This window comes from Mytilus galloprovincialis, chromosome 1 (genome assembly GCF_965363235.1).
Source record: "Mytilus galloprovincialis chromosome 1, xbMytGall1.hap1.1, whole genome shotgun sequence".
Taxonomy (NCBI): Eukaryota; Metazoa; Mollusca; class Bivalvia; order Mytilida; family Mytilidae; genus Mytilus; species Mytilus galloprovincialis.
In genome coordinates this window covers 80,950,962-80,978,218 of record NC_134838.1, presented here as the reverse complement: position 1 = coordinate 80,978,218, position 27,257 = coordinate 80,950,962, and the positions used below count along the sequence as shown (strand labels likewise).

General features: G+C 30.8%; 1 protein-coding gene across 1 annotated transcript in view; it reads right to left on the bottom strand.

Moving 5' to 3' along the window:
* Nucleotides 1-2,008: 2,008 nt before the first annotated feature.
* The window catches only part of LOC143085552 (sialin-like), a 44,345-nt gene continuing 19,096 nt past the window's right edge, over nt 2,009-27,257 (bottom strand). The window contains exons 2-11 of the mRNA XM_076261983.1: nt 19,663-19,728; nt 19,139-19,359; nt 17,162-17,395; nt 16,325-16,412; nt 15,190-15,285; nt 13,262-13,401; nt 11,960-12,109; nt 9,360-9,492; nt 8,847-9,088; nt 2,009-8,054 (exon numbers count right to left, since the gene is read on the bottom strand). Coding sequence (XP_076118098.1) covers nt 7,866-8,054; nt 8,847-9,088; nt 9,360-9,492; nt 11,960-12,109; nt 13,262-13,401; nt 15,190-15,285; nt 16,325-16,412; nt 17,162-17,395; nt 19,139-19,359; nt 19,663-19,726 — 1,557 coding nt within the window. The 5' untranslated portion in view covers nt 19,727-19,728 and the 3' untranslated portion in view covers nt 2,009-7,865. The remainder of the gene's footprint in view (nt 8,055-8,846; nt 9,089-9,359; nt 9,493-11,959; nt 12,110-13,261; nt 13,402-15,189; nt 15,286-16,324; nt 16,413-17,161; nt 17,396-19,138; nt 19,360-19,662; nt 19,729-27,257) is intronic.

The window sequence follows — 27,257 nt, the reverse complement described above, 5'->3', positions numbered from 1 at the left end:
CATTTAAACATGTGAACAAACGCAATTGGAAAACTGAAAGCTTAAAGTTTCCCGTAGATAGTTTGCTTTTTACTTTTTGTATTTTATCACTTCTTTTTACCTGTTGATGTATTTTCTATAAAAAAAAAATATGTCAAGATATTCAGATGTTTGCTGTATTTTTGGGCGGTTGTAAAAGCTTTAAGTCTGGCTGTTTCTAAAAAAAATATTAATTAATTGCCATTCAAAACAATGAATTCAATTTTAGATTTTGGTTATATATATAGGTATCAGCGATAATGTTTAAAGAAAATTTCATGTGCTACTTCTATAAAGCTAAAATGATAATGAATGTTTGTTTGTATTAATGTACCTGGTTGCTGGATCATTTGTTATTCTGTTCTGATCTTTTTATATGCAAGAATCGAAGTAGCATTACCTATAAAGGTATATAAGCTAAATGATAACATCATCTTTAAGTTCGACAATTATTCATTCAGTCATAAATACCAAAATGAATATATACACAAGAGCGAAGTGTACAAAGATACATTTTGACGTAAATCATTCTGCGTAAACAAGGGGCGAGTTGGATTTGGTAGTGCAATAGCTACGTTAGACGTAGTGATTGGGTTACTGAAAACTAGGCAACTTTGATAAATTAAATGGGGCAAAGTAAAATGAAGTTTCCATGGGAATAGCAGATTATTAAAAAACTTTAAAACTTGCATTGCCCGAATGGAAATAATGAGAAAGGCAAATGATGACCAAAATAGAGCTGTGTTTGTTAAACTACTACGACGAGTCCTAGGAAAAGCGAAACTTCTTGCATTATATACCTTTTACATAGACGTAGTAAGCTTGCATGTTAACGACGATTCAGATATATAATGGTTAAACACAAGCTTCGAACATGTTACCTGGCCGTTTAGACAAACAGTAAGAATGACACAATATCCAATGAATCCTATTAATTACATTTTGCTTGTATATCATAAGGTATGCTCGCGATACTAGGAATGTAAAGTGTTCATGTTAAGAGTATTTTGTCAATACAATATGTGTGTGCATATGAGTTATATGTTGTTGTTTTTTCACTTCAGTGTTTCTGTTTTTCTTCTTAATGTTGATGTGTTTCCCTCGATTTTAGTTTATAACCCTGATTTAATCTCTAAATCAATTTATGACCTTTAAATATCGAAATACTACTGTTGCCGTTATTTATAAGAAGGAAAAATATAGCCGAAATACATATAAAACTTCAGAGTTTAAAAGCAACACCTAAATAAAAATAATCATGGATATTTTCCCTGAGGTTCTCGAGCTCCGCCATGCACTTAAAGAAATTATCTTAATTCACCATCATATCTGAAATGAAGACATAAAATACCAAGAGAACAATATAAAAAAAACTTCTCTAGAGGTGTTTAACTTCAAGGACTACCAACGTATATCTTGCACATTCGGTCGACAAAAAATATGAAAGCAGCAATCTATATATTCCGGAAGGATTATCGAAATTTACAGTAAATTTAAATGCTTAAACGATTGTTTAAATTCCTGACTTTGTTCACTTTTCTTTGTGGCCGTTGTACTTTACAATTTACTTTACAATGAAACATCAATAAATGCAATTTTGCTTTTGAAATTCTAAAAAGCACATCAAACGAATGCATACATACATATTCATGACATGGTAAGGCTTTCTTTACCATTCATAGAGTCGAGAAACATTTCAAAGAATACATGTATCAGCGATAAATTTATGATCAATCAATTTAACACCCAGTCTCCCATAAAACAATGCAAAACAGTCCACAAGGGGGGTCATCAGATTCGAATGAAACTTTGTGTGCTTAAACATCATTATGAAAGAAGTTCATATTAAAAATATTTCATCTGGTTCCCATGTCTTTCAGCTTGGAGATTCTGTAATGTACCGGGAACCAGTTTTCCCATGTTTGAGGCAGTATTTTTCTATGAAATTGTCAACACCCTGAAACTTATAAATGCGAAAAATAACGAGATGGAGAATGATGATTTATTGAATAATCAAGTGTTAAAGTTTTAGAAACTCATTAGTACATACATTTTTCAAGATTCAGTTTGTGGATTATTTATTACAAGGGAGATAATCCATTAAAAAATATTTTCAGAAAATCATAAAAAGTACATACTTTAAAAGCTATCTAGCCTTTGGTCCATTAAAAATATTAAGATAACTCACTTTGTTTTATCAATTGGAATACTTAATTATGCATTTTAACTAATACACTTGCTGGGGTCTCTTTCAAGTACATTGTAGAATTCTTCTCAAAAAATGTCTAAATTTACATTTCTCTCTATAAATCAATGAATTTAAACTAGTATTTTGTGGATAATTTTGAGAATGTAAGTGTTTCTTTTTCAAAAGCAGTACAATAATTGACAAATTAATTCAAAGTAACAATGACCATAGTTCAATTACAATTTATGGTACCATATATATTGAATTTATATGGTACAAAGGGAGATAATCTAGTAAAAATGATTTTTAAAAAACTTAAAATAACTTTTTTCAAACTTACCAATTCTCGGTACATTAAACATAAAAGTATATATCTATTTTGGTTATATTAAGAGACATAGTTATGAACGCATTTAAGCATATACAATGGTTGGGCTCTTGTTTTAGTACTTTCTAAAATTCTCCTTGAATACATGTAATATTCAAATTTGCTTTTCTCTGAAATCAATGAAATTGATATATCAATCTGTTGACAATTTTGTGAATGTATCTTTTTTCTTAACCACTATTATACCTAACAATGTTAAACTTACAATGAAGACAATACAATAAAAATAAATAATGCCATTAATATTGATTATCTTTTACACAAAGGGAGGTAATTCTGAGAAAAATACATTTTCAAAAATAATTTAGTGTTCTGCTCTTGATAAATCTTAAGCCTTTCAATACTTCCTTTCTTTTCATAAAGATAAATATAAAACAAAGCCTACAAAGGTGTATAAAGAGAATGTTTAGACTAAAACAATCAGGATTTCTTGAACTATTCGGTTGAAAAATGTAAAAATTTGCAGTTGTTAATTGATAACAAACATTTATAGAATAACAATCTGTATATCCATATAGTTTCAAAGAATAGTTTTAAAAGAAAAGAGAAATAATTTAACAAGTTGTAAATACCTAAAAAAAAATACAGTCAAATTAACATTGATTTTTATATGACCAATAGTCCATTTGCCAATTACCGATTTGACTTCGTTATTACACACTTTTTAAACAAATAACTTCCCTTTGTCAATCGTAGACTGGTTCCATACCAGACAAAATTGGCTTTTGCCAATGCAAAATATGATGAATTGAAAGTGAGTTATTGGCGGTTTAACTAATTTTTCATGAAAAATAATTTCTGATGTCAAAAGTATTTAGATTAACAACAAATTAATGTAATTAAAAGATTTGAAAGCCTTAAATATAACTCACATTACGCATAGGTAAATTTGCTCGTTCTTCTAGCTCTCCATTATCAATGAAAATTAATGTCCCTTATAAGGGAGACAACTGAAAGAGGAATCTCGAATTACAGGGTCAACTACGGGAATTGGCAAATAGCTTATTGGATAATACAAAGAAATCCTAAATTATAAAAACAGACTTCTAAACTAACGTGTGCTGTCATATTTTACTAGAGTTAACTCATCATTATAAAACAATCTAATGTATTTAAATGTTTCTTTTTATCAAATAATTATAAAACATTTTTTTCTTGCTTTTTAAAGTTTACATCTTTAGATTGAAGTTTTCAAGATACTAGGCAAAAATTTAAAAAAAAGGTGAAAAATCGTCATTATAAAGCTATAAGTCGTCTGACAATTTGAGCCATGCAGATCTTTTTGTAGTCCTTTGTTTTTTGCCCCTATAGTTTCTATACACCTATATATTAAACTATTACAGTTTATCCCACTTCAAAATAATACGCAAACACGCAAATAAATGTTTAAAATCGCCAATGAAGGACAATAACACCAATAGGACGTAAACTGGCAAGTTTAGCCATTGCATTGTTGTAACATCTTGTCATGCTGATAATTTATATCGATACTGCACTATTCATGTTGCAAAAGTGATATATAGCGATCCTATATTCTTTTGTTGGTTGCAGCGGCGTTAATATTTAGTTCTTTTTTTTAACACCAACAACTTTATCAAAACTTAGATTTTAGGAAATTTGGACAGAGCTTGTTATTTTTTTTTTTTTTTTTTTTTGGTATGGTTAAGAGATAATGTCTGAAGCAAACTTTAGAAATACTTTATATATTTTATGTCAAAATTACACTTTTACACTGACACGAACAATCACAGCCTTCATAACGAGGTATTTTTCTGTTTTTTTCCACCTTGCTTTTATAAAATGCTTCGCTGAGCGCAGCCTGATACAACCGGAGATGTCGAACATTGAACAGTTCGTGCATTTTGGACACAATACTCATGCTTGATACTGTCTGAATTTGGATTGAAATCAAATATTTGACATAATATATATAATTCTGACATAAAATAAATGTGTTCAAAGATCTAACAATTCTATTGTGCAATACTCTGCAATTGAATTCAAAATTTGGAAAATTTGGGAAAAATATGAATCCCTTTAATGAATTGGAAAACACCACCCCCCTTTTTTTACCTTATTTTCCAGAGAGATCCATACACTTTAACACAAGTTATTGTCTTGAAACCTGAAAAATGCTTGTTTTGGCCCTTTTTGACCCCTAATCCCTCCATATTTGATTTATTAACCCCAAATTCCATCCTATACTTCCTTATGTTATACGGAACCTTGTGGTTCAATGTCAGAGAGATCCATACACTAACACACAAGTTATTGTCTGGAAACTATAAAAATGCTAGTTTTTGGTCCCTTTTTGGCCCTTTATTCCTAAACTGTTGGCCCCATAACCCCTAAAATGACTCCCAACCTTCTACTTGTAATATTAAACATTGTGATACAATTTCAGAGCCAAAAAAAAATACTAATGCACAAGTTATTATCCTGAAACTAGAAAAATGCTTATTTTTGTCCCCTTTGTCGGCCTTATTCCTAAACGGTTGGGACAATCATCCCTAAAATCGATCCAAACCGTCCTTTTGTGGTATTGAACCTTTTTTTTTAAATTATAGAGATCCATTCACTTAAACCAAATGAGTTTTTTTTTTTTTTTTTTTGCAGTCGTTTAAAAAGCATACAATATAAAAGTATATTGTGGAACAATGTATTATAATAGGTTCTTTTTAATTTTTTGAAGAAATTTTACATTTCTTGGGCCTTTCAAATAACAGCCATTAGTTATTAAATCTTCATTGTTTTCTTAGTTATTATTTGGGAAATCTAACAAACTGACTAAAGAGACCTTCTATAAATTCAAAAATAATTGCAATATGAATAAAGCAACCGATGTTCAATGTTCCCCCAACTTCTAATTGTTTGAACTGGGCTCATCTTCAGCCTTGACCATTTATCTTCAGAAAGCAATTTCATAATTAAGATTAGATAACGATTAATTATACTAGATACTTTACAATACGAACCGATGCTCGGATAGAAAAACGAACAGCATTTATATATCCCCAGCTGCAATGTGATGCTGAGGGGGACAACAAGAATAGATATTGGGTATATGTTAAGGATACAACATTTCATCTCAGAAGTTAACCAGCCAAAAAATTGTACACCCATTGATCGCTACACGATCTGCAACAAACTGGGAAACCCGACACGATGTAGTTAGCTCTATATGACATAGGCTGTTATATAACAAAAGTTGCATTTTCATTTTTGTACAATATTCTGTTTCAGTGTAATTTAAATTTGCTTCCATTAATATCACATTTTTTACGGTCACCATGAATAAGCAAATATAATATTATTACAAGCGTTAAGTTTTGATTTGCAGTATTTTAAGTTTCTGCATTAAGCTAAAATTCTACAATTTTTTTGAAAATTTAACTATTACTGGTTAGAACTGTTTTAGTGAATCAAAACTTATGTCTTCCCTGTAGAAGTCACTCTTGTCAAAAAAAGACTGCAATTGTAAATAAAAAATATGGTGCGTGAGTGGAATTATGCACTGTTTCCAATAAATTTTTAAATTTATGAGTCAAAGGGGTTAGTACATGAGTAACATAATATATGGTACACTTAGTTGGGATAGTCATGATATAAAATTATTAAGTATATAGTTTATAGGTGGGTATCTGAACAGTGTTTATAAGGGGAGCGAACTCCAGCAAAAACATCATTGTTGTACTCTAAGGTGTGATTGAAAAAATATATATGATTTAAGGTAGGAATATGAACATATTTCAAGCTATTTAACCATCAATTGTATGTAGGGGCAGGGCATGACCCCAATGATGAACTAGAAAGGCAATTAAGATTAAATATGGGTTACGGATTGGGTTCTGAACTTTTTTAAAAGATAAGTCTAAACAGTAACATCATTATATGAGGGAGCGGAACATGACCACAGGGAAAAAGCCTTAACTGTACTGCAAAGGTCTTGCCCGTTCTGTGGCCTATAAAATAAAATTGCTTACTACCACTTCATTTTAATTGTGATGTCTCATAAGCAATCAGTACACTTCTCTTTCATATTGACATGTCATGACAGAATGTTGTGTTTTAGGCTGACATATAGAATTACCTAGTTGACCTTGACCTTTTATTTGACCTTGAAGGTCAAATATCAAGGTCATTATCCATGGTACACAACACATAATATGTAGGTGCTGACATTGTTTGTCAAGTATTAAAAAAATCTTCAAGGAAGAGACAAAGGTGTGCTCTAGTAAAAAAAAAATGGGGGTAAAAAATCAAATAATTTGACCTTGAGGTCAAAGGTCAAGATCAACTGGCAGTTTTCATTTTATGAGACATACTGTCTTATTGTAGTACACCTTCATGCCAAATATCATGAGATAGTGTCAAAAGATAAATAAGTTTTCATGATTAAATACACAGATTATTGTGGAAAATATATGAAAATAACCCATTTTTATTCAGTTGCCATGGTAACGGTGTAAAAGACCCCAGCTCAAAGTTCATAAAACTTGTAGTACACATGTACACCTTTATATAAATATTTAAAACATTAAAAAATTCAAAATACTTTATGAGATTTCATGTCCTTTTGATGATCTTTTTACCAAGTATCCAAAATATGCCCAAAATGCCCTTTTTGGACCGGTCAGCCTCAAAATTTAGCAATACTCAAGCTTTAACATTTTGTCAAGTTTCAAAGTACGAATAATGCTTGTTATAAAAATCAATTCAAATACCAGTTAAACATAACCTTATCTAGCATATTCAGAGTAACAAAATTGTGATATTTTTGTAGATTTTTTTGGAAAATTACGCATTTCCAGTAGATGGCGCTGTAAAATCTAAAAATAGCTGAAAATAAAATTTCACAGTTAGAATTTTTTTCTCTTGACTATCATAACATGTGTGCAAACTTTCATTTCATTTGGTTGACATGTCATGTGGACCCACTTATATGCATTTTGCATGGTTCTATCAAAGACTGGGTGTTAATAACAGAAAACAGAAATATAATGACAATATATTAAACAAACAAATCTGACTCACCAAAACAACAGGCATCATATAGTGTACGTTCATAAATATTGGTTTACAAAGTTGTCGTGAAAGACTTACAACAACTGCATAATACAAACACGTGACATCAAATCTTTAAAGCTTATTATAAAATCATAAAACAAAGTCATTTTATAACTCGGCATTGAATCAAAATATATGATATCACAGAAAACGCTGATTTGTATATTCCTCTAGCCATATTCATCAATAACAATGTATTCCAAATCACATATCATCGTCAGTGTCCAGAGGATTACAAGCCTTTTGCTCTTCCAATGGAATTTTTATTGTAACAGGTTCTTGTGCCCATGGTTGTAATTCACCACTTGCAAATATAATGTAAAATATTGCACCAAATAGATAAATACCTGCTGCAATGTAGAAAACTATCTGCCACTGGGCTCGAGTTTGTGCCTGTAATAACGAATAGGTATTTCAATAAGTTTAGTATATAATAAACCAGTGCAAACGTTGAAGAAACGACTACAAAGTTTTGTTTTTATTTTACCAATACGACAATCCTTACTGAAAATCCTGTTTGGGAAATGACTGTATTATAAACTCGATTTTTCCGGTGTCGTTTTCTAAGAAAATGAATATGTCAAAATGCAGAAAGCATAACGAAACGTTACATCATAAACAAACACACCAAAATAAAGCAACAGAAATACGATATTCACATTATTGATATATTACTTTGTCTTTGACACAATTGCATATTTTGAGATTTCAAACGTTTTACTAATGTAGCGTATCATATCATTTATCTACCAAATAAGCTAATTGGAATCAAGTCTGCTACGTTTATTCATGTTGAGGTGCTGAGTGTGTCGTGAATTAAAAGTTTTCTTATAATTTTAATGTTCAGAGGAACTTTTCATATATAAAAAAATATACGACCACAGCTGCAGTGTGAGACGAACATACCATTTCGAAGAATGTTGTTTTGACAGCGTTTATTGCAGTATTTAACCCCGTTCATCTCATACATGATCTGTTGATGTAAGCAATGACATTGAATTAGTTTATGCTATAGCTAAATCTGACTGTCAGTTAACAGATTTTTTTTCAATTTTATTCGTTGGTTGCTGCCTAAATGGTGCATATCACTTTTCTCTGATTGATATGCCAAAAAATCACTTCATTGACAAATAACAACACATGATTATAATACAAATACGCACAATTTTGTTTTCAAAACCTTACCTTTTCTGTAATTGCACCGACTATAATTGGGGATATAATTCCTGTCGTAGACGCCAGTGAATTCGATATTCCAAGTAAGATACCTGCATAGCTAGGTGCTATATCAATATGATTAACAACCCATCCACTGTACTGAAATCCTGCCGAACTTACAGCAAGTATTACCAATACAATGGCTAAGGCTGTTTGGGAACAGTCGACATAGCCTAAACCAACTAACATTGAAGCAGGAACTAATTTTGCTGAAATAAATCATATCATACACATTTGATTAATGAAGTAAAACTAGGTGGAAAGTATTATTTTATTTCTAATGGATTATTTTCTATCCAGTTGAGAGGGGGATGGTTTAAACAAAGATTTGGAACATACCGATTTCCATCATGAGTTTTGATTGCATATAGAACAAATCAGTTTTATAAACATACATGTGACAAACATGTTTCAAATATTACTATTATGAAATTTCAGAATACTACTTTGATAAAAGGTGAGCAGTTTAATTCGTCTTACCAATAGTGTCAAATACTTTACGGGTATTAGTAGTCGACATCAATTTTCTGTTCCGGAAAAAGTCAGCAAGCCAGCCTCCACAAAATACAGTTGCCCAGAAAACAATATATGGTAATGATGAAAAGAGTCCATTCTGAAAGTTAATTTTGAATCAGTACTTTAAGCCTCGGTCACACCTTACCTGATAGCAAGAACGGACGCCTAACAGATGAAAATAAAAGTTGTCTGTTGACAAAATTGTTATGCGTTGGGGGAGTCCGTTGATGTACTGACCGAATAAAACGGACGTGTAACAAATGCATAACGGATACACACCGGATATGCAACGTACGAGAAACGGACACGTTCCGTACAGAACGGATGTCGAAATTACATCCAACGGACGAGTACCGCATAAAACGGACACCTAACGGAAGCGTACCGGATAAAAATGATGAACAAGATATACGGAAAAATTAAAGGAGTCAAAAATAATACATGTAAATCGCATAAATATTCAAAATGTTTCTGTGTAACTGGTTTTGGTTTGTTCTTCAAAATTCCGCGTCCGTTCGAGCTATCCGGTAAGGTGTGACCGAGGCTTTAGTTTGTTAATAGAATGAAATTCATAACAGTGTAGCTATGGCCATTCATTGACAGGGGGAAATTAGGTGAACGTTCGTCTGTAATGCCCACTGCTCACGACGTACTTATCATAGAAATTTAAACTGTGAGGTCACCAAAGGTTCTAAACGCCTAAATAAAATAATTAAAAATACTAATCAGGAATAACCTTTGTAATTTGAAAATAAATAAAAATGGCCTTCAACACGGAGTCTTGGCTCACACCGAACAGCAACCTATAAAGGTTGAATACTTAAAATTCTTTACCTGATTTTTTGTTATGGTTTGACCATCAATTTCCCTAATATGATATCGCACGTTCTTTCAGATTATTTTTTTTACTTAATTGGCTTTAAAAGTTACAATGCATGATGTCGTCTGTTTATGTAGTTCATATGTGTTTTTCGTTTCTCGTTGGTTTTCCCGTTTGAATGGTTTTACACTAGTAGTTTTGGGGCCCTCTATAACTTGCTGTTCGGTGTGAGCCAAGGCTCCGTGTTGCAGGTCGTACCTTAACCTATAATGGTTTACTTTTATGAATTATTACTTGGGAGGAGAGTTGTCTCATTGGCACTCATACCACATCTTCCTATATCTATCTATATCTATACATTTTTTTTTCAACAAAAAAATACATCACAAGAATATAAGTTTTGTAAGAAACGTGAGAAATTGTGTTGGACTTGAAGATAAGGCAAAGTGACAAATATCTGAAAGAATGAATCGTTTTATGGTATTAAACAAAGAAATCAAATGATTTTTTAATTATCCAGAACTCTTCACAAACAAAACCCACATGTATACGCATTGAATAAATAGTAGGCCATTCTTAAATGATCACACCGTAGAAGTAGTTGTGCTCTTAATCAATGAGATATTTTGTGAATTAACCCCATCAACTTAATAGTTTTTTTTATAATGGATAAACCTATTTTTTTTTTATTATTATTAAATAATATCATCTCTGAACATTATTATTCTTATAAATGACACGGTTGTATGTGATGATTATAATAAATATTTAAAACAAATTCCTTTCAAGCTTTGTGAAAAGAAAGTTTCATTTTATGTATCGGAATGTGTAACAAGTGAATTTCAATCCCCACTGGAAGGCCTCTGACAGACTGGGTGAGCATAAAATCATAGCCGTTGACAAACAAATTACAACCTACAAACGTTTTACTGTCGACCACACTGTTATGCAATTAATTCTATGACAATTGTATACTTAATTAATCAGAACATAAAATAATAAAAGCACATGATTTATATTTTTGAAAACATTATGCATACATTACAATCAATCTCAAAGAATTGTATTCTGTAAACAGTAAGTCAGTTTGAATATAAAATGCCTTATTACATTGCAAACTTTAGTTTGGTTTTGTTATTAGATTACACATTATTAAAAAGAATCATTGCCTGCTGTTTACAAACCAAATATAAAGTTACTCCAACCTCTTGCAGCACCTGACTATTGAACTCATTGTAAATATATTCTCGTTCAAGATAAGTAGTCAAGCAGTTTAAATAGGCATGGAACTTTTAAAACGAGCATTCCGCCAACATTTATCGATCAACCAATCAGCCCATGCAACCGTCTTATAGCGGAATTAAAGGGAAAGCGCGGGCTGAAAGACACAATTTTCGCCATATTGTATACTTGTAAAGCCGGAGAAATTGATACTTGATAAGATAATACAACTGTGTTTCATTGTTTTTATATGTATTTCATCGTTTGCCAGCTTTGTTTAGCATGATGATTTCACAATAATAAACTCGGAATATGGATACTCCAAAGGGTAGTTTGCACTTTGCACGTTGCTCTTTCGCTACAGATCCTTCGGATTATTCGCCTTATTTTGTTTCCACGTGTTTGCATATTCATTTGTCTTGAACATCCAAATTTCTAATCTTGAAATCCGGGGAAGGGATTTGTTTTCCTCATGGCGAATAAATTGCTTTTAAAACAAAAGAAAGCCGCTAATGTTACTTACCGTTGTGATATCGAGTTTAAGAACATCATTCATGTAAGTTGGAATGTATGTTAGCAGTGTATAAAGACCCCAATCACACGTTATATTAGATACCACTATGGCATAATTTGGCATTGACTTTGCAATCGCCAACCATGGTACATGTAGCTCCTTACAAAAAAAGAAAATGTCAAAAATCAATCTTCAGTCTTATTTACAAGTTATTTTGAATGATGCAGGTTTTTTCCACTTTTCATTTTGCACCTATATCATTTGTCTTTAATCTGTTTCTTGTTTTTTCTCTTTTTTATTTCGTTCTTTGAGTCTTTCCTAAAGGTTTTTCAAGTTAAAAAGCATGCTGGTTTTATTTTTAATTTTCATAAAATTTCCTTACAAAATCATAGATCGATTATATTTCTTTTTTTTTTTTTTGCTGTTGAATGGCGTTTTGTGACCGTTTTCATTTGTTGGATAGTTGTCACATAGGCAAAAAAAGAATTTTCATCTGTATTTTTTTTTTTTTTTTTTTTTCTTTCGACATATGGTGTGATATGAATTTTCTAGTAAATCATTTTTTAACAGCGCCTCATTGTGCGTATTTGGATATAGAGGGCAGCAGCCATGTTTAACTCCGAGACATTCTGTGTGTGATTTCCAAAATCAGGAGCCTGTAATTCAGTGATTGTCGTTTGTTGCTATATGTTATATATATATATATATTTTTATATTGTTTTGTACATAAAAATTAAACCATTATTTTTCTCGTTTAGTTGACTAACTATTGTACCTTCAATAAATTAACATGCATAATGGGTTTTTATTGTGATTAAGATTTTAACACAATGTCGACTACTGCACCCTAATTTGTAATTTTTATTTATCATGTCTGTTTATTCTGTTCAATATTGTTGTCAATTTAATAGAATGTTATGCAACTTTCGTACAAGTGAGAGGTTAATCCAACATTTTCTACATAAGAAAATGCCTGTAGGTAAGACGTCAGGAATATGACAGTTGTTATTTATTCGTTTGATGTGTTTGAGCTTTTGATTTTGCCATTTGATTAGGGATTTTCTGTTTGGAATTTTCCTTAGTGATTTTAATTGTTTTGCTTATTGTTGAAGACTGTTCTGTGACATTTATTAGTAAATTCTTCTGACATTTTGTCACTAGTAGAGAATTGTCTCACAATCAATTTTTTTTATATTTTAAAGCAGACAGTTCTCAATCTTATCTCTACTTTTTTCACAAGCTTCAATATGTCTGATGTTTACTCATATGGAAGCCTTTTATTTACATTAGATATGTTTTATTTTGTTTTACCTTCATTTTAGTGTCATGGGTACTGTCTGCTAATAAGCCCATTATGTATTCTTTTTCCTCTGCTGAAATTCGTTTGTGCTCGGCTGGTGTGTCACTAACAAACCACATCCATAAAATGAACCATATAAAACTTGAAATGCCTAATGTGAAAGAAAAGAATGTTCTTCAATTTATTAAAAGCATTTAAACAACGACTAGATAATAGTTTAAATTATCGTAATGAATAAAAAGTGAAGACTCTTCATACATGAGGGGATATAAAAAGTCAACAAAAACATGTCTCGTTTATAGTACGCCCATTAAAAACAATACGCATCGTTTTCTAACAAATTTCTATAAACAATGATTGTTTCAATGAATATCAGCTGATAAAAGATTTTTTCATACTTATTTGGCCTTTCAAACTTTCATAGAAAGATATTTTAAATTTGTTGTATTAAACCCTTTTGTATGCACTGTCGTTATACTTTATTAAAATTTTGTCATTCAACTTATTAAAATCGAAAATGAGTTTTGGCTCTTAAAAAGATCTTTGTAACCAAACATTTTTCATTAACGTTCGTTGGCAATGTTTGCCTGGTTCTTGCTTTCTTTTAAAATCTATAAAACAAAGTATATTTTTTAATTGGATATAGGAAGATGTGGTGTGAGTGCCAATGAGACAACTCTCCATCCAAATAATAATTTTTAAAAAGTAAACCATTATAGGTCAATGTATGGCCTTCAACACAGAGCCTTAGCTCACATCGAATAACAAGCTATAAAGCGCCCAAAAATTACTAGTGTAAAACCATTCAAACGAGAAAACCAACGGTCTTATCTATATAAAATAAAAAAAACTCGTAATACATCAACAAGAAGTGGTCTTCAATCTGAAAAGAAGGTCCATTGGTCTTTAAACCAGAAATAATCTTTTTGATTTTGATTATTTTTCAAATTACTAACTTTTTTTGTGAAAATATTGACAGCAGCTTGTGTATCTTAAAAATAACAAATTTTCTTTATACTTAATACACTTATTTGTATGAACTATGTACAACATGTAAAATGCAAATCCTTTTCGTAACTGTTTATTCCAATTTCAGATATCTTTGACTTATAATATAATACCAGATTAAATATCATAACTAGACGTTGGTATTGCCTACAAAGATCTCACTCATCTATGACGCTCGAATAAAAAAAGTGAAAAGGGCCAAATAAAGTACAAAGTTAAAGAGCACGGAGGATCCAAAATTCCGAAAGTTTTTGTAAAAAACAGCCAAGGATAGAAAATAGTTGACTGTTGTTGTAACATATAAAGGCGGTCTATAACATTACAGGGAGATAACTCTGGAAAATTCAGCTTAACGATATAATCGCGTTCTATTAATGAAGAATTACCAAGTTTCAAAGTCATCAAAATTAGTGTTTATCAAACTGCTATATATCCAAAATTTTTCCGTTAAAGTGTGCGGTTTAAGTTCTTTGAATTTTTTTTCCAATTTCTATCAAAGGGTCAAAGTAACAAAATTGACAAAATTTGATGAAAATAAAACGAACCAAATTAATGTATGTCTATGTGTTGGAACCAACTTAGATAAAAGACATAAGGATGAACATAACATTTGATTTTTTTCAGCAGATGCGGAAGTTTAAAATTGAAAACAGTCATTCTTTCATTCCTACCAAAACTTATAACTGTTGTGATGTTGGGGTTGCAATAGAGTCAAATAAAATCAAATGAATAATGAAGATAAAGGGAAATCAAATGTTAAAGTTGTGACGTAGATAGAATATTCATTTTAGGAAAAATTCGAACGACTTAATTAGTGACGCAATTTATCGAAGATCAAGAACAGAAGACTCCATTTACTGTTGATATGGAAGTCGCAATTATAAATATAAAATAAATTGACGAGTTAAATGTTTATTGTCAATTCACCTACCACAGACGTAAAATATAGATGGCCAACCTCCAGCAAAACCATGTGCACACAACAATGAACCAAGTGCAAATGTTACAACAATGCCAAGTTGTGTACCTGGAAGGAAATTATTAGCTTCACAATGTTGTTAAAAAAATATTGTATTTCGATGCAGTATGTTTTCTGAAATAAAAGCATCGTATAATTTGTTGAAGTTATTACAGATTAACTGACTGTTTTATTTTCTTTTAGTTTAGGATTTTAGTGGGTTTTTTTTTTTTTTTTTTTTTTTTTTTTTTTTTTTTTTTTTTGCGGGAAGTAAAATAGTAGGTCCAGTAACAACCCTTTTTGGCCCTAAAATATAGCAGTTTTACAAAATTGTTAAAACTTAAACTTGAAGCTATTTCTTGGAAATAGAGCTCCGTAAATATGGATCGTTTTTGACAATACAATGAACGTTTTTCGGGATCTAGCAACATAAAGTCATGCTATATTACTGATATCATCACAATTTTAGCCTTTTAGCTAATTTGTAGCCGGTTTCCGTCTAAAATGGAAGTGAACGCATTTGTGTTCATTCTTAATATTTAAATATAAATATAGATATAAATCAGTTCAAATCTTTCACATAATACTAATTGAATCGACTGAAATAGACACTTAAGTGTTTAAAACGTGTATTAAATCTTTCATCAAATGAATATGAAATTTGAGGCCAAAATCTACCCTTACCGGACCTACTCCTTTATTATTTGCAGATGTTTTAAATTGCACATTTGGCTGTAAATATCCAGCTTTTTATCTATGAATTTTGCTAAATCGGTGATTGCATCAAATTTGACGGATTATCTGGTCGACATCTACAACACTTCACCCTAAAGCTTCTTTAAAATTTTAGAATATTTGTTTCTGCCATAGGCTGACCTTTTATTGAAATAGTTTGTATAATAAAAGTGTTATAATAGAACCCATAATATGACATGAGTAATATTGCAGGTTGGATAGGAAAATTTCTAGGAAAGAAAATTTTTTTTCTCTCTGTGATACGACAAAATAATACATTTATGTAATCATTTTATTTATTTATTTATTTGTTTTATTCATCAATAATTCTTCCTTTATAAAACAATAAGTTAAACACAACCAAGCTACTTACCTGAATAAGTCATTGCTGTAAACTTTGTTCGTTCTGACGGAGGTACCCAATTACCCAGGAGAGAATGTATTGCTGGAAACACTGCTCCCTATTAACAATGTTGATTTTAAGATTATCTTTTAAAATAACCGTATTACATATTACTTGTAACATTTTGGAATCGGTTTCCTGTGTGGTCATATTATATGATAAAAAATTCAATGGGCCATGCCAAAACATAGGTATCTGCATTAATAGTATCGCTAGATTCTAGTACCATTAATGTGCATATGAGTATAACAATAATATTAACTGTTCTTATTACATAGTTGAATTGGAAGCCTATGAAAATAAGTTTATTTAATGGATACATGAGTTTACCCGGATCGTATTAAAACAATATAACCGTAAAATTTAGGATGTGCTATTACATATATATTTAGTCTATACTTAGTCTTATAAAGGTACTGGTACATGTTAACTTCCAAAACAAGTTTGTACATCTATGAACGATTTAAGTGAAGTTTAAAGTAACTTCTGGCAACGAATTTATGTATAATTGCATGCAAATTGATGATATACAGCTAAAAATAGTAACGTTCAAGTTTATTTTCGAAGCATGTAAAAATTTAGAAGATATAGTTATCATTGAGACAAAACAAATGACTGTCAAAGTCTTCATCACGTAAATCTAATTAAATATCGGTCACTGTACGGCCTACCGCATAGTAAGCTTTAAAAAACCTTGACATTACAATTGCCAAAAAAAATTAAACCAGAAAACTATGATTTTTTTTTTTCAAAACAATAAACAAAAACTGCATCAAATATATATATTTTATGCAATTTATTACTTACAGTACACATTCCGATAACGATCCTAACAAGTATTGCAAATATAAAGCTAGTTCTAGCAGCAAATGGAGTTAGTAATGTGAATATCATTGAAATAAACATGCTCCAACCAGTCACCATCTTTCCACCATATCTTGTAGCTACCCATCCTGCTGGCATCTGTGTTATCAAATATCCCCAGTAGAATCCACCAAGTACATATCCTTGTATCTCTGGATCCCAATTTAACTCGCCACCCTAGGTAATAATCAAGATAATGAAATAAAGACAAACTTTTATTTTAGTTCCTTCTGTAGGAAATACTCAGACAGTGTCGTATTTTCGTTAATTAACGTCTTCATAATAAAATAAAAAGACGATGGAAACAATGCACAATCTATCGTCGACCAAAGCGATCCAGGTAATGATAAAAAGGGAACTGGTCAACAAAAGCTTAAACCATATACTAGAATATATAAATAATTACATATTTAAATATTTGGCAGAAGACACACGTAAAAGTTTCGGTCAAGTACAAGTGTCAATTGAATAAAAATGTTTTTTTTTAAATTCCACTGATTTCGTTCCGTCAGTCATGAATCAAATAGTTATCAAAGATACCAGGATTATAATTTAGTACGCCAGACGCGCATTTCGTCTATATAAGACTCATCAGTGACGCTCATATCAAAATATTTATAAAACCAAATAAGTACAAAAATGAAGAGCATTTAGGATCAAGTTGTGCCAAATACGTCTAAGGTAATCTATGCTTGGGATACGAAAAACTTTATTTTTTTCGAAAAATTCAAAATTTTGTAAACACGAAATTTATATTAAATGACCACATTATTGATAATCATGTCAACACCGAAGTGTTGACTACTGGGTTGGTGATACCCTCGGGGACGAAACGTCCACCAGCAGTGGCATCGACCCAGTGGAGTAAATAGTTATCAGGTACCAGGATTATAATTTAGTACCAAAATCTGTTAGCCTTGAAACAATTTTTTGTCATTTAAGAACGTTGCATGAATACAAAAAGGTGCGTTGTTGTATGAAAACTTTTCATTGTTTCCTGTTCAATTGTGCTTCATTTAGATAAGTATGGTATGTTTTTAGTAAGATGATGTTTAACCATATGCTAACAAATGTTACCATTTGATCAGTTTCAGGAGATGAATTCAGACTTTGTCTTGGATTGTTTTAACTCTCTGGTACATTTTAAAAGGACAAAGTCCTTCACCGGGAAAAATTAATCCTCATTTCGACAGGTACGGGAAAATAATTTCAAATTAACGGAAATACTGACAATACTCATATTTTCGAATAAAATTTTATGTATTATGTATCTGAATGTTGTTGGTATGCTATACAGTTTTAAAAGATCTTCACTCATGTTAGGATAAATAGACGATTTGGCTTAAAAACTGATTTCATACAATAACATAGTTGATTCAAAGGCATTTGTTAGGCTCGTATTATTTTTAATTTCAGTTTATTGTGTACAATTTGGAGTTTTGTATGGCGTTCATTATCACTGAACTAGCATATATAATTTGTTTAGGGGCTAGCTGAAGGACGCCTCCGGGTGCGGGAATTTCTCGCTGTATTGAAGACCTGTTGGTGACCTACTGCTGTTGTCTGTTCTGTGGTCGGGTTGTTGTCTCTTTGACACATTCCCCATTTCCATTCTCAGTTTTATTATAAATGACATAAAAAGGAGTTGGGACTATGTCTACCAATTGCCACGATATATGGATTCAGATAGGGAACTGCACGTTTTTTGGAACTAACACCAAATGAACAATACAAGCTAAACATGCAAATAGACACAGTATTACTAGTGCAATTGTTGAGTAATTTTCCTGTTGATATCCATTATGATATGTTTTAGAAGGATGAGCTTGAGCCTATATGACAAAATAAGACGACTGATGAAATAAATGCTCCATCTCTCTCTCATGTCTCTCTCTCTCCATTTCTCTCGTATCAACTTACAGGAATAGTAGACATATCCGATGAGTTATATTTCTGACGATAACAATTACTATCTTCATTCGGATTAACAGTAGAGTTTTCAAAAGTATATATCGCAGTCCGATTTACCATGCAGACAATCGCAACATTAATGTTGACAAGCATCGCATACATATTTAGTAGTCCAAAAAATCCTAAGATGGCTAGTGCAAAACGACTAGAACCCAACAGAGGTACGGATTCTAAAAAAAGACAACAATGAAATATTTTAAACTTTTTTTATACAAGCTATTCCTGTTACATACATTTATGTAATTCATCAATTGCCGTTTTTATATATATGTACCAAATGAGTGTTTTACACAGAATCGTAATATAATGATAATGAATAAATAGAAAAAAAGGTGAAAATACTGAATAATTTGATATTCATTTCAAAGAGCTACTCATATCATTTTTAGAGACACATTTAAGGTTACGTAAACAAGTAAATATTGTTTGAAAGAATATGCATTGTCTAATATTTAAGAGGTATATTGCATTACCTTTCTTAATCTCTAAATTCCCTTGTCCATTAGGAACCAGTGCATGCAATGTTCCTTCTTCCATTTCTGTAATAATATATTGAAAAACTGAAGATGCAAAAATATCATCTGTTACAAATTACTTCTAACAACCTGATCTGTTCTTGTGAATCACTTTAATGAGAAAAAATCTTGATTGACACAAATACCTAGATTAAAATCATTTGCCGATGCTGCATTCATGTTCTGTATGCGTAGAACCTCTACAGTTAACTTTGTGGGTTTCATTTTCCTACGAATTTATCACAGGACTTTGTAATTTTTGCACTTCAAAATTAACGATAAAAGTGCAGATGAGTTCTAGCTAGCATACTCCTTCCCTTAAATAAATACCCAGCCACTCAATTCAACTTTTTTTTACTGTTTAAGGAGAACAATAACATAAAAGAGGGACGAAAGATACCAAAGGGACAGTCAAACTCATAAATCTAAAACAAACTGACAACGCCATGGCTAAAAATGAAAAGGATAAACAAACAACAGCACACACGATACAACATAGAAAACTAAAGAATAAACAACACGAACCCCACCAAAAGCTAGGGGTGATCTCAGGTGCTCCGGAAGGGTAAGCAGTTCCTGCTCCACATGTGGCACCCGTCGTGTTGCTTATGTGTTTATATAAGGCTACTTTAAAGAAATTTTTGGTAAGTTTCGAATTTATTTTTAACCAATATTTTCACATCTGGCCTGACAACTGTAGCCAGAAGAGAGCTGATGATAAAGATAAAATATTCTTTTAGGTTCATTGTAGATAATGGATGATACTTTATATATATAAGAAGATGTGGTATGAGCGCAAATGAGACAACTCTCAATCCGAGTCTCAGTTTGTAAAAGTACAAAAGTAAGGACTTGAACACGAAGCCGCCGAGCACATCGAACAACAAGCTATAAGAGGCCCCAAAAATTACTAGTGTAAAACCATTTAACGGAAAAATCAACGGTTTAATCTTTATAAAAAAAAAAGAAACGCGTAACACTTATGATCCACATCAACCAGCGACGATTACTGCAAACAAATGCAGGTACCAACCTTCGCCCTTATCTGATAGAATAGTGTAACATCACAACATAGAAAGACACACTATGAAATATCAATTGAAATGGCTTATTTAACCAAAAGACATATAAACACAACGGAAAAAGTTCCAAGTTTGAAATTCGTTATGTCCTCATGTAAAGTTGACTTTAGCAGTATTTGGGTATATTCGGCATTGAGCGTTCTTGGTGAAGGTAAATTAAATAGTTTCTTTCGGACGCTTGAAGTTCATAAAGTGTTGTTTTTATTTTTTACACCACTCGGTTGATATCGCGTCTGGTCGACTATCAGTTCCCGAACGTAGTATCGGTATGTCTATAGTGACATGATTTATAATAAACCTGTCTTAAATCGTCCGTTTATAAAATTTGAAATTATTTTGAAATGCAATCAAGCAAAGTTAACCTATGGTGGATTTGGTTATCGTATTTTTGTCATTTTTGTTCATTTCACTCTTCAAATTTTTATTATTATAATGGCTTGGCTTTAAAATATTAGTCATTGAGCGTTCCTGTTTTAGAAAATATTTTGGACGCATTAAATAAACTCTTCACAGAAATCAGAATTAGAACGCTTGATAAAAAAAAGGCTGAAGGTCTCGCTTGTTTTACTAACAATTGATTGTAAGTTGAAAGTCTAAAAGATATACCTGACACGTTAAATAAGAACAGAAACATTCGAGGACATATATGACCAGCAAGGACCTTCAACCAAATATCCGAATCTGGTATCAAGTCAACTTGTCTGAGGGATTTGAACTTTAGTTTTATAATGTTAGGAATTTGATAAAAATATCTCGTTTTTATATAGGTTAGGACTTAGTTTGTTCCTATTTGAATTGTGCTGCACTAGTCATGTTTGGGCCATTTGTAACTTGTTGTTCCGTGTTTAAGGTCGTACTTTGGTCTATCATTGATAACTTTTTATACAATGAAGGTAACTCATTTACACTAATAGCATATCATCTTCTTCATGTTCTTCATAACGCAGTTATTTCTGTTAAAAAGAAAAAAAAGTTATTGCCTTTTTATAAGGTTGAAAGAAATTACCGTATAAAAAAAAATATATATAAAAAAAAATCTGTTTAATTTCTACATTTGGGAATGCCTGTAACCAAGTCGGAAATATGACAGTTGTTGTCCATTCGTTTGATGATTTTTATCACTTGATTTAACCATTTGATTAGGGACTTTCCGTTTTGAATTTTCCTTGGAGTTCAGAATTTTTATTATTTTACTTTTTGATATGCAAAATGATAGAATTTAGAAAGAGAGAAGGTACAAAAAATACAAAATAGAGAACACCATGCTCAACAATGAAAAATAAGAAAAGAAAAACAGTTTTAACACATTCCACAAGAATAGGATCTAAAAATAGATCACAAAGAACCACATAAGAATGTGTGGTGAACTCATTTGGATAGAGAGATTCTGCTTCGCAAAGTGGATTGTTGTTTTGCTAATAATGCCAGTACAAATCCATTGATTAATAAAGCTACAATCTTTTAACGGTCACAAAAAAATTCAGATTCGTATTTTTTTCCTTCTGTCTTTTTACCCCAAAACACTGCCTTTACCCTAAAATAAATTTTAAAAATACGAAAATACTGACATCTTCTAAATTGAATAAATAATCATTAGCATTAATTAAGTCTTTTATCCCGAAAGTTGTAAATGTAGTAATAAAAGATAAGAACGATTTCGACAAAGTGCCTTATAGTGGACAATTAAAATCATAAGGCCAATATAACAAAGACTCCGACAGAAATAAAAGATGAATTGACAAATGACGGAGTCAACAAAACATTAAGTTGGAACTAAATATTGAGACAAACAATCTGTTTGACATACTGAAATGAATTCCATTCTAAAGAGATGGTCACCCTGCAGTGTATATTCCACTATATTCCAATGCATCGGGGTTTTTTTCCTGTCAAAATTAGTTGAACCATAAATGACGATATGCCATTCTTCTATAGCGGATTGGTAAATGTTTATTTTCTTACCAATTGACATTATAACATGTATATCTGTAATTTTATTGATGATCGGTTGGCTATAGATTCGTAAAATACAGACCATGATGTATAAGTAAAAACATCATAGATTTTGATAGGAAAAACAAAACCCGAAAAATCAACCTAAAAACTAAAATAATTTAATTTCTTTGCAAGACTGCTGATGAGGTTTGATTTTTATTTAAAGAAATTTTAAACCTATGTAAAAAGAATTAATTGGGGAATATTTACCAATCTATACAGGTTTAAGACTATTTATGACGTACCTAATAGATCATCATTTATATTTTTGTTTGCATGATGATATTGTTCAAATTTTGCACAAATAATTTTGTGCAGACAATATTCAAGAATGGAACTCATTTTGATCCTATGGACTCGTTGCATGTTTTAAACAAAATAAAATAAAAGAATTTCCTTTAAAAAAATACCTTAAAAGAATGTTTATTATTAAACATAACAAAATTTCATCCTATCAATAATATTAAAATGTATCATTCGACCCTTGATAACTAATTATTATTTATGACATAAATATTTAACGACATTGTCTCAACGGGGCCTTTTATAGCTGACTATGCGGTATGGGCTTTGCTCATTGTTGAAGGCCGTAAGGTGACCTATATTTGTTAATGTCTGTGTCATTTTGGTCTTTTGTGGATAGTTGTCTCATTGGCAATCATACCACATCATCTTTTTTTATAAGTGTGGTGGGTCTAAATCCCTTATATATATTTATTTACACTGACTTTTTGTTTTATAACGTCCTAAAATTGGTTTGATGACACGAACAAAAAATGGTTTAAAAACCTGTTTATTCAGACAGTGCGAGACCGGTATACGCTTGATGATTACGAATAAAGAACCCGACAGCTGATATTATCAAAATGTACCAGTTGGGAAAAATTTACATTAATTTATCTAGTTCAGTTAAGATATAGAGAGAAATTATTTAATAATATCCTATATTAGATTTCAAAATAATATGTAATCAAATGTTAAGAAATATTTAAATTTTACCTATCGTGCATTATCTTGAAACGGATTCTATTTTCAAAGGTCTGTACTATATTTTTTTAGACATACATAAATGAATTAACATACACAGCGTAAATTTAAATTGCAGCAACATTCAGTGGTTACCCTGGATATTCCGCATTTATTTATTATTGGGTTATATTTTCACATCTTGTATTGTTCAGACAGATTTTTGCTATTCATGTTATCTTGAATTATCTAAATATATGATACAGGTCTGGAATGCTTTGTCTTTATAAATCTATTATCACACTATCGTAACATAAAGAAGCTTACTGGGTTTTTTCATTTCATTGGTAATTCCTAAAAATATTATCTAAAAAAAAGCGAACATTTTTTGGTTTTAAATAAAATGTGTATGTACATTACTAATTTGAAAATATAAACTTTACCTTCACACTGTAAGTTTGCAGTTATGTAAAATGTCTCCTCTATTCGAATTAGAACTAACAAAAGTATTGCATCGAAAATATATTTCCCCGAATTAGCTGTCACATGACTTCAAATGATAGCAACTATTCGTTTCCTATTGATGGCATATGATGTCATTGTCTATTTTATAAAAATGAAAATTTTACGTTTCTAAATATATTTCACTGTAAGATCTATTTTTTATACAATTGCAATACTTTCGGTGACGGAAATGTATATATAGTTTTAATGAGAAATTCATTTTAACTACATTTAAAACTTAATTTAAGTCACAATGCATCCCTGATCTAAATTTTATCGAGAGGTGCCGGACAGAATTTGATAATAACCAGAAGGAATCAATGTCCTTTTCTTTTTTCTGCAAATGTCCCCAGAAAGTAATACATTTAGCACATATATCATATGTACAAATGTGTGGGTTGTTAGATTATGAATGTGTAAATACTTCTTAAACTACACCCCAAATATAAGTGCTTTTGTTTTAGGGAAAGCCTAACTATCTTTGCTTAAAATACTCAAATTAGAATAAAGGCGAAAATGGCCATTGTTATATTACAGCTCGTTTCTGTGTGTGTTAAATTTTAGTGTTGTGTTTGTGTTTTGTTGTAGTTCTATTATATTTGATGTGTTTCCCTCAGTTTTAGTTTGTATCCCAGATTTTTTTTTTCTTAATTGATTTATGAATTTTGAACAGCTGTATACTACTGTTGCCTTTATCTATCCTATTTAAAACAATTTACAATACATGGATTTATAGATATGAAATAAATAAGGGAAGTTTAAAATGAAATAAGGAAATCCATTTTGGTATTTTCATAGGCTTGAAATCGAAAAATAAAATGTGTTTACTTTTTGAAATAGATTAAAGTTAAAAATAGCAAATTATGCAACGAGATTCATGACTGCCTGTCACTTGAACATTCAAGAAATATTTTCGCAAGGAATAAGGCATTATAAGCTTAAGGGTTCTTTAACTTAAGAAATGTTTTCATTTTAACCAAAACTACCTTAATATATTTATCACAAATGTATCAACATATTTGTAATTAATTTGATAAAAGTACTGAAAATAGCAAAAACTTTAATCAAATTTGTTCAAAACGTCACTAAAAAAAATAATGTATTTAATTTCTTAATATACTTGGATATCAAAGTCTACCGGCAGTGTAAAAACAAGAAAGATTATCAGCAGATACCCTCTGGTTGTCAATTTAAATTGATGAAAATCCTATTTCAATACTGTATATATAAATATATTAACACACACAAGGTGTCCAAATGTATGATTATAAAAACTATATCAATGTTGGCAGTTTTTACTTATTATTGAGCATAATTATGAAGTCAATGTAACATAGCCGAAGAATTAATTCATGTGGAAAACTAATTTCACATTTTGTCATTTAAGAATAATATACCTGCGACATTTAAAGTCAACATAAAAATTTTATAATTTGATAATTACTATAGGAGCTTAACATATACTTCTTTAAAAGTATCACTTCGTATATTTGATTCAATTAAATGACACTTATTGTTCAGGAATGTCAAATCGTACTTCAACAATGTCATATATTTTCAAAATTTTTTTTCTTTAATTCAGATACATAATTACCCTTGTAATAATCACGGTTTTGTAGCTTTCTACCTGCTAGCAAACAGATACATTGTAATTAGGAAGTTAAAAACAACACCTAAGACATTAAGAAGCTTTTTTGATACACCTTCATCAGGAACACTGTAAAATGTTAAAGCCAGGGGTGACGAATACATTAATATTTCAGGCGTTTATGTCCATAAATTACCAAAAGATATAAACTAAATTCATTACGGTCAAAATAGCTCGAAAGAGTTAGAACGTGAGTGTTTAATAAACTTCATTAAAGATACCAAGCTTACTACTTGTTACGCCAAACGCACAATCGTTAACAGAAGATTTTTATCAATGGATTTCAAAACAAACTATTTAGAAGGTTAAACGAAAGAGGAAGCCAAAGAAGATTTCAAACAATAAAACAATTGAAATGTTGCAAAGCTTTAAAAGGTCAGGTCCAATATGAACGATTTTCCAAGGCTAATCATCTGAAAAGCTTTCAAAGGACTTTTATCTTACTCAAATGAGTTGTTGCAATTTCACTTGTACATTCATCTTGAGTGCTGGTACTGTTTTATGGTTATTATTGTTTATGTGTACAGCTGGCTAGAGTTAAATTGAAGAATCCTCTCAGTAAGAAATTTTCTAGCTGTAAATAGTTATCGAAGGTAGCAGGATGTAAATGTTGTTGATACTTATACTTTTAAATCTTTCGAGGATAACTTTGTTACAGTGCATTTTGAAATATTTCAAGTAAAGTTATTTATTTAAATTGCTTCAAAATACAAATACATATATACCTACTTTTGATCAGAAAATACAGAACTACTTGTCTACAACTCAACCACAATGTTATTATTTATTGTTCACTAGTACTAGTTTTAAGAGTAAGGCGGTATAAAACCTGCAAAAAAAGTACAATAACAAAAAATACTGCACTTCGAAGGAAATCGAAACGGAAATCCCTAATCAAGGGTTTGGGATTCGGAGAAAAACAATTTTTGGGGTTTCATTTGGGGGGAAAACTTTTTTTATTAAAAGTTGTATTATACTTTTGCATTTGGTAAAAAAAAATGTTTGAATTTTGATAATTTTATCCTAGGCTGGGTGAAATACCTCTTAAACAACATGTTTTCTCTTGATGTACCTGAGATACGTGTGTAATATAAAAAAAAGACGGTCAAACAATTTTTATTAAAATGTTCAAATTTAAACTTTATAACCTAAAATAAATAAATTGTATCTTCAGTACAGGATATTTACATGCCTTTTACGTCAATCCTTTGCCCTTTCTGTTTGTTGAGAAACATTCTTACAAAGACATTAAATCAGACAAAGTTCAGTGATAATTTATCTGTTTTTCTCGTATCACTTTAAAACAAACACTTTGTGTAATTTTTATTTGTATTTTCGAAAAATGTATTTATACTTGC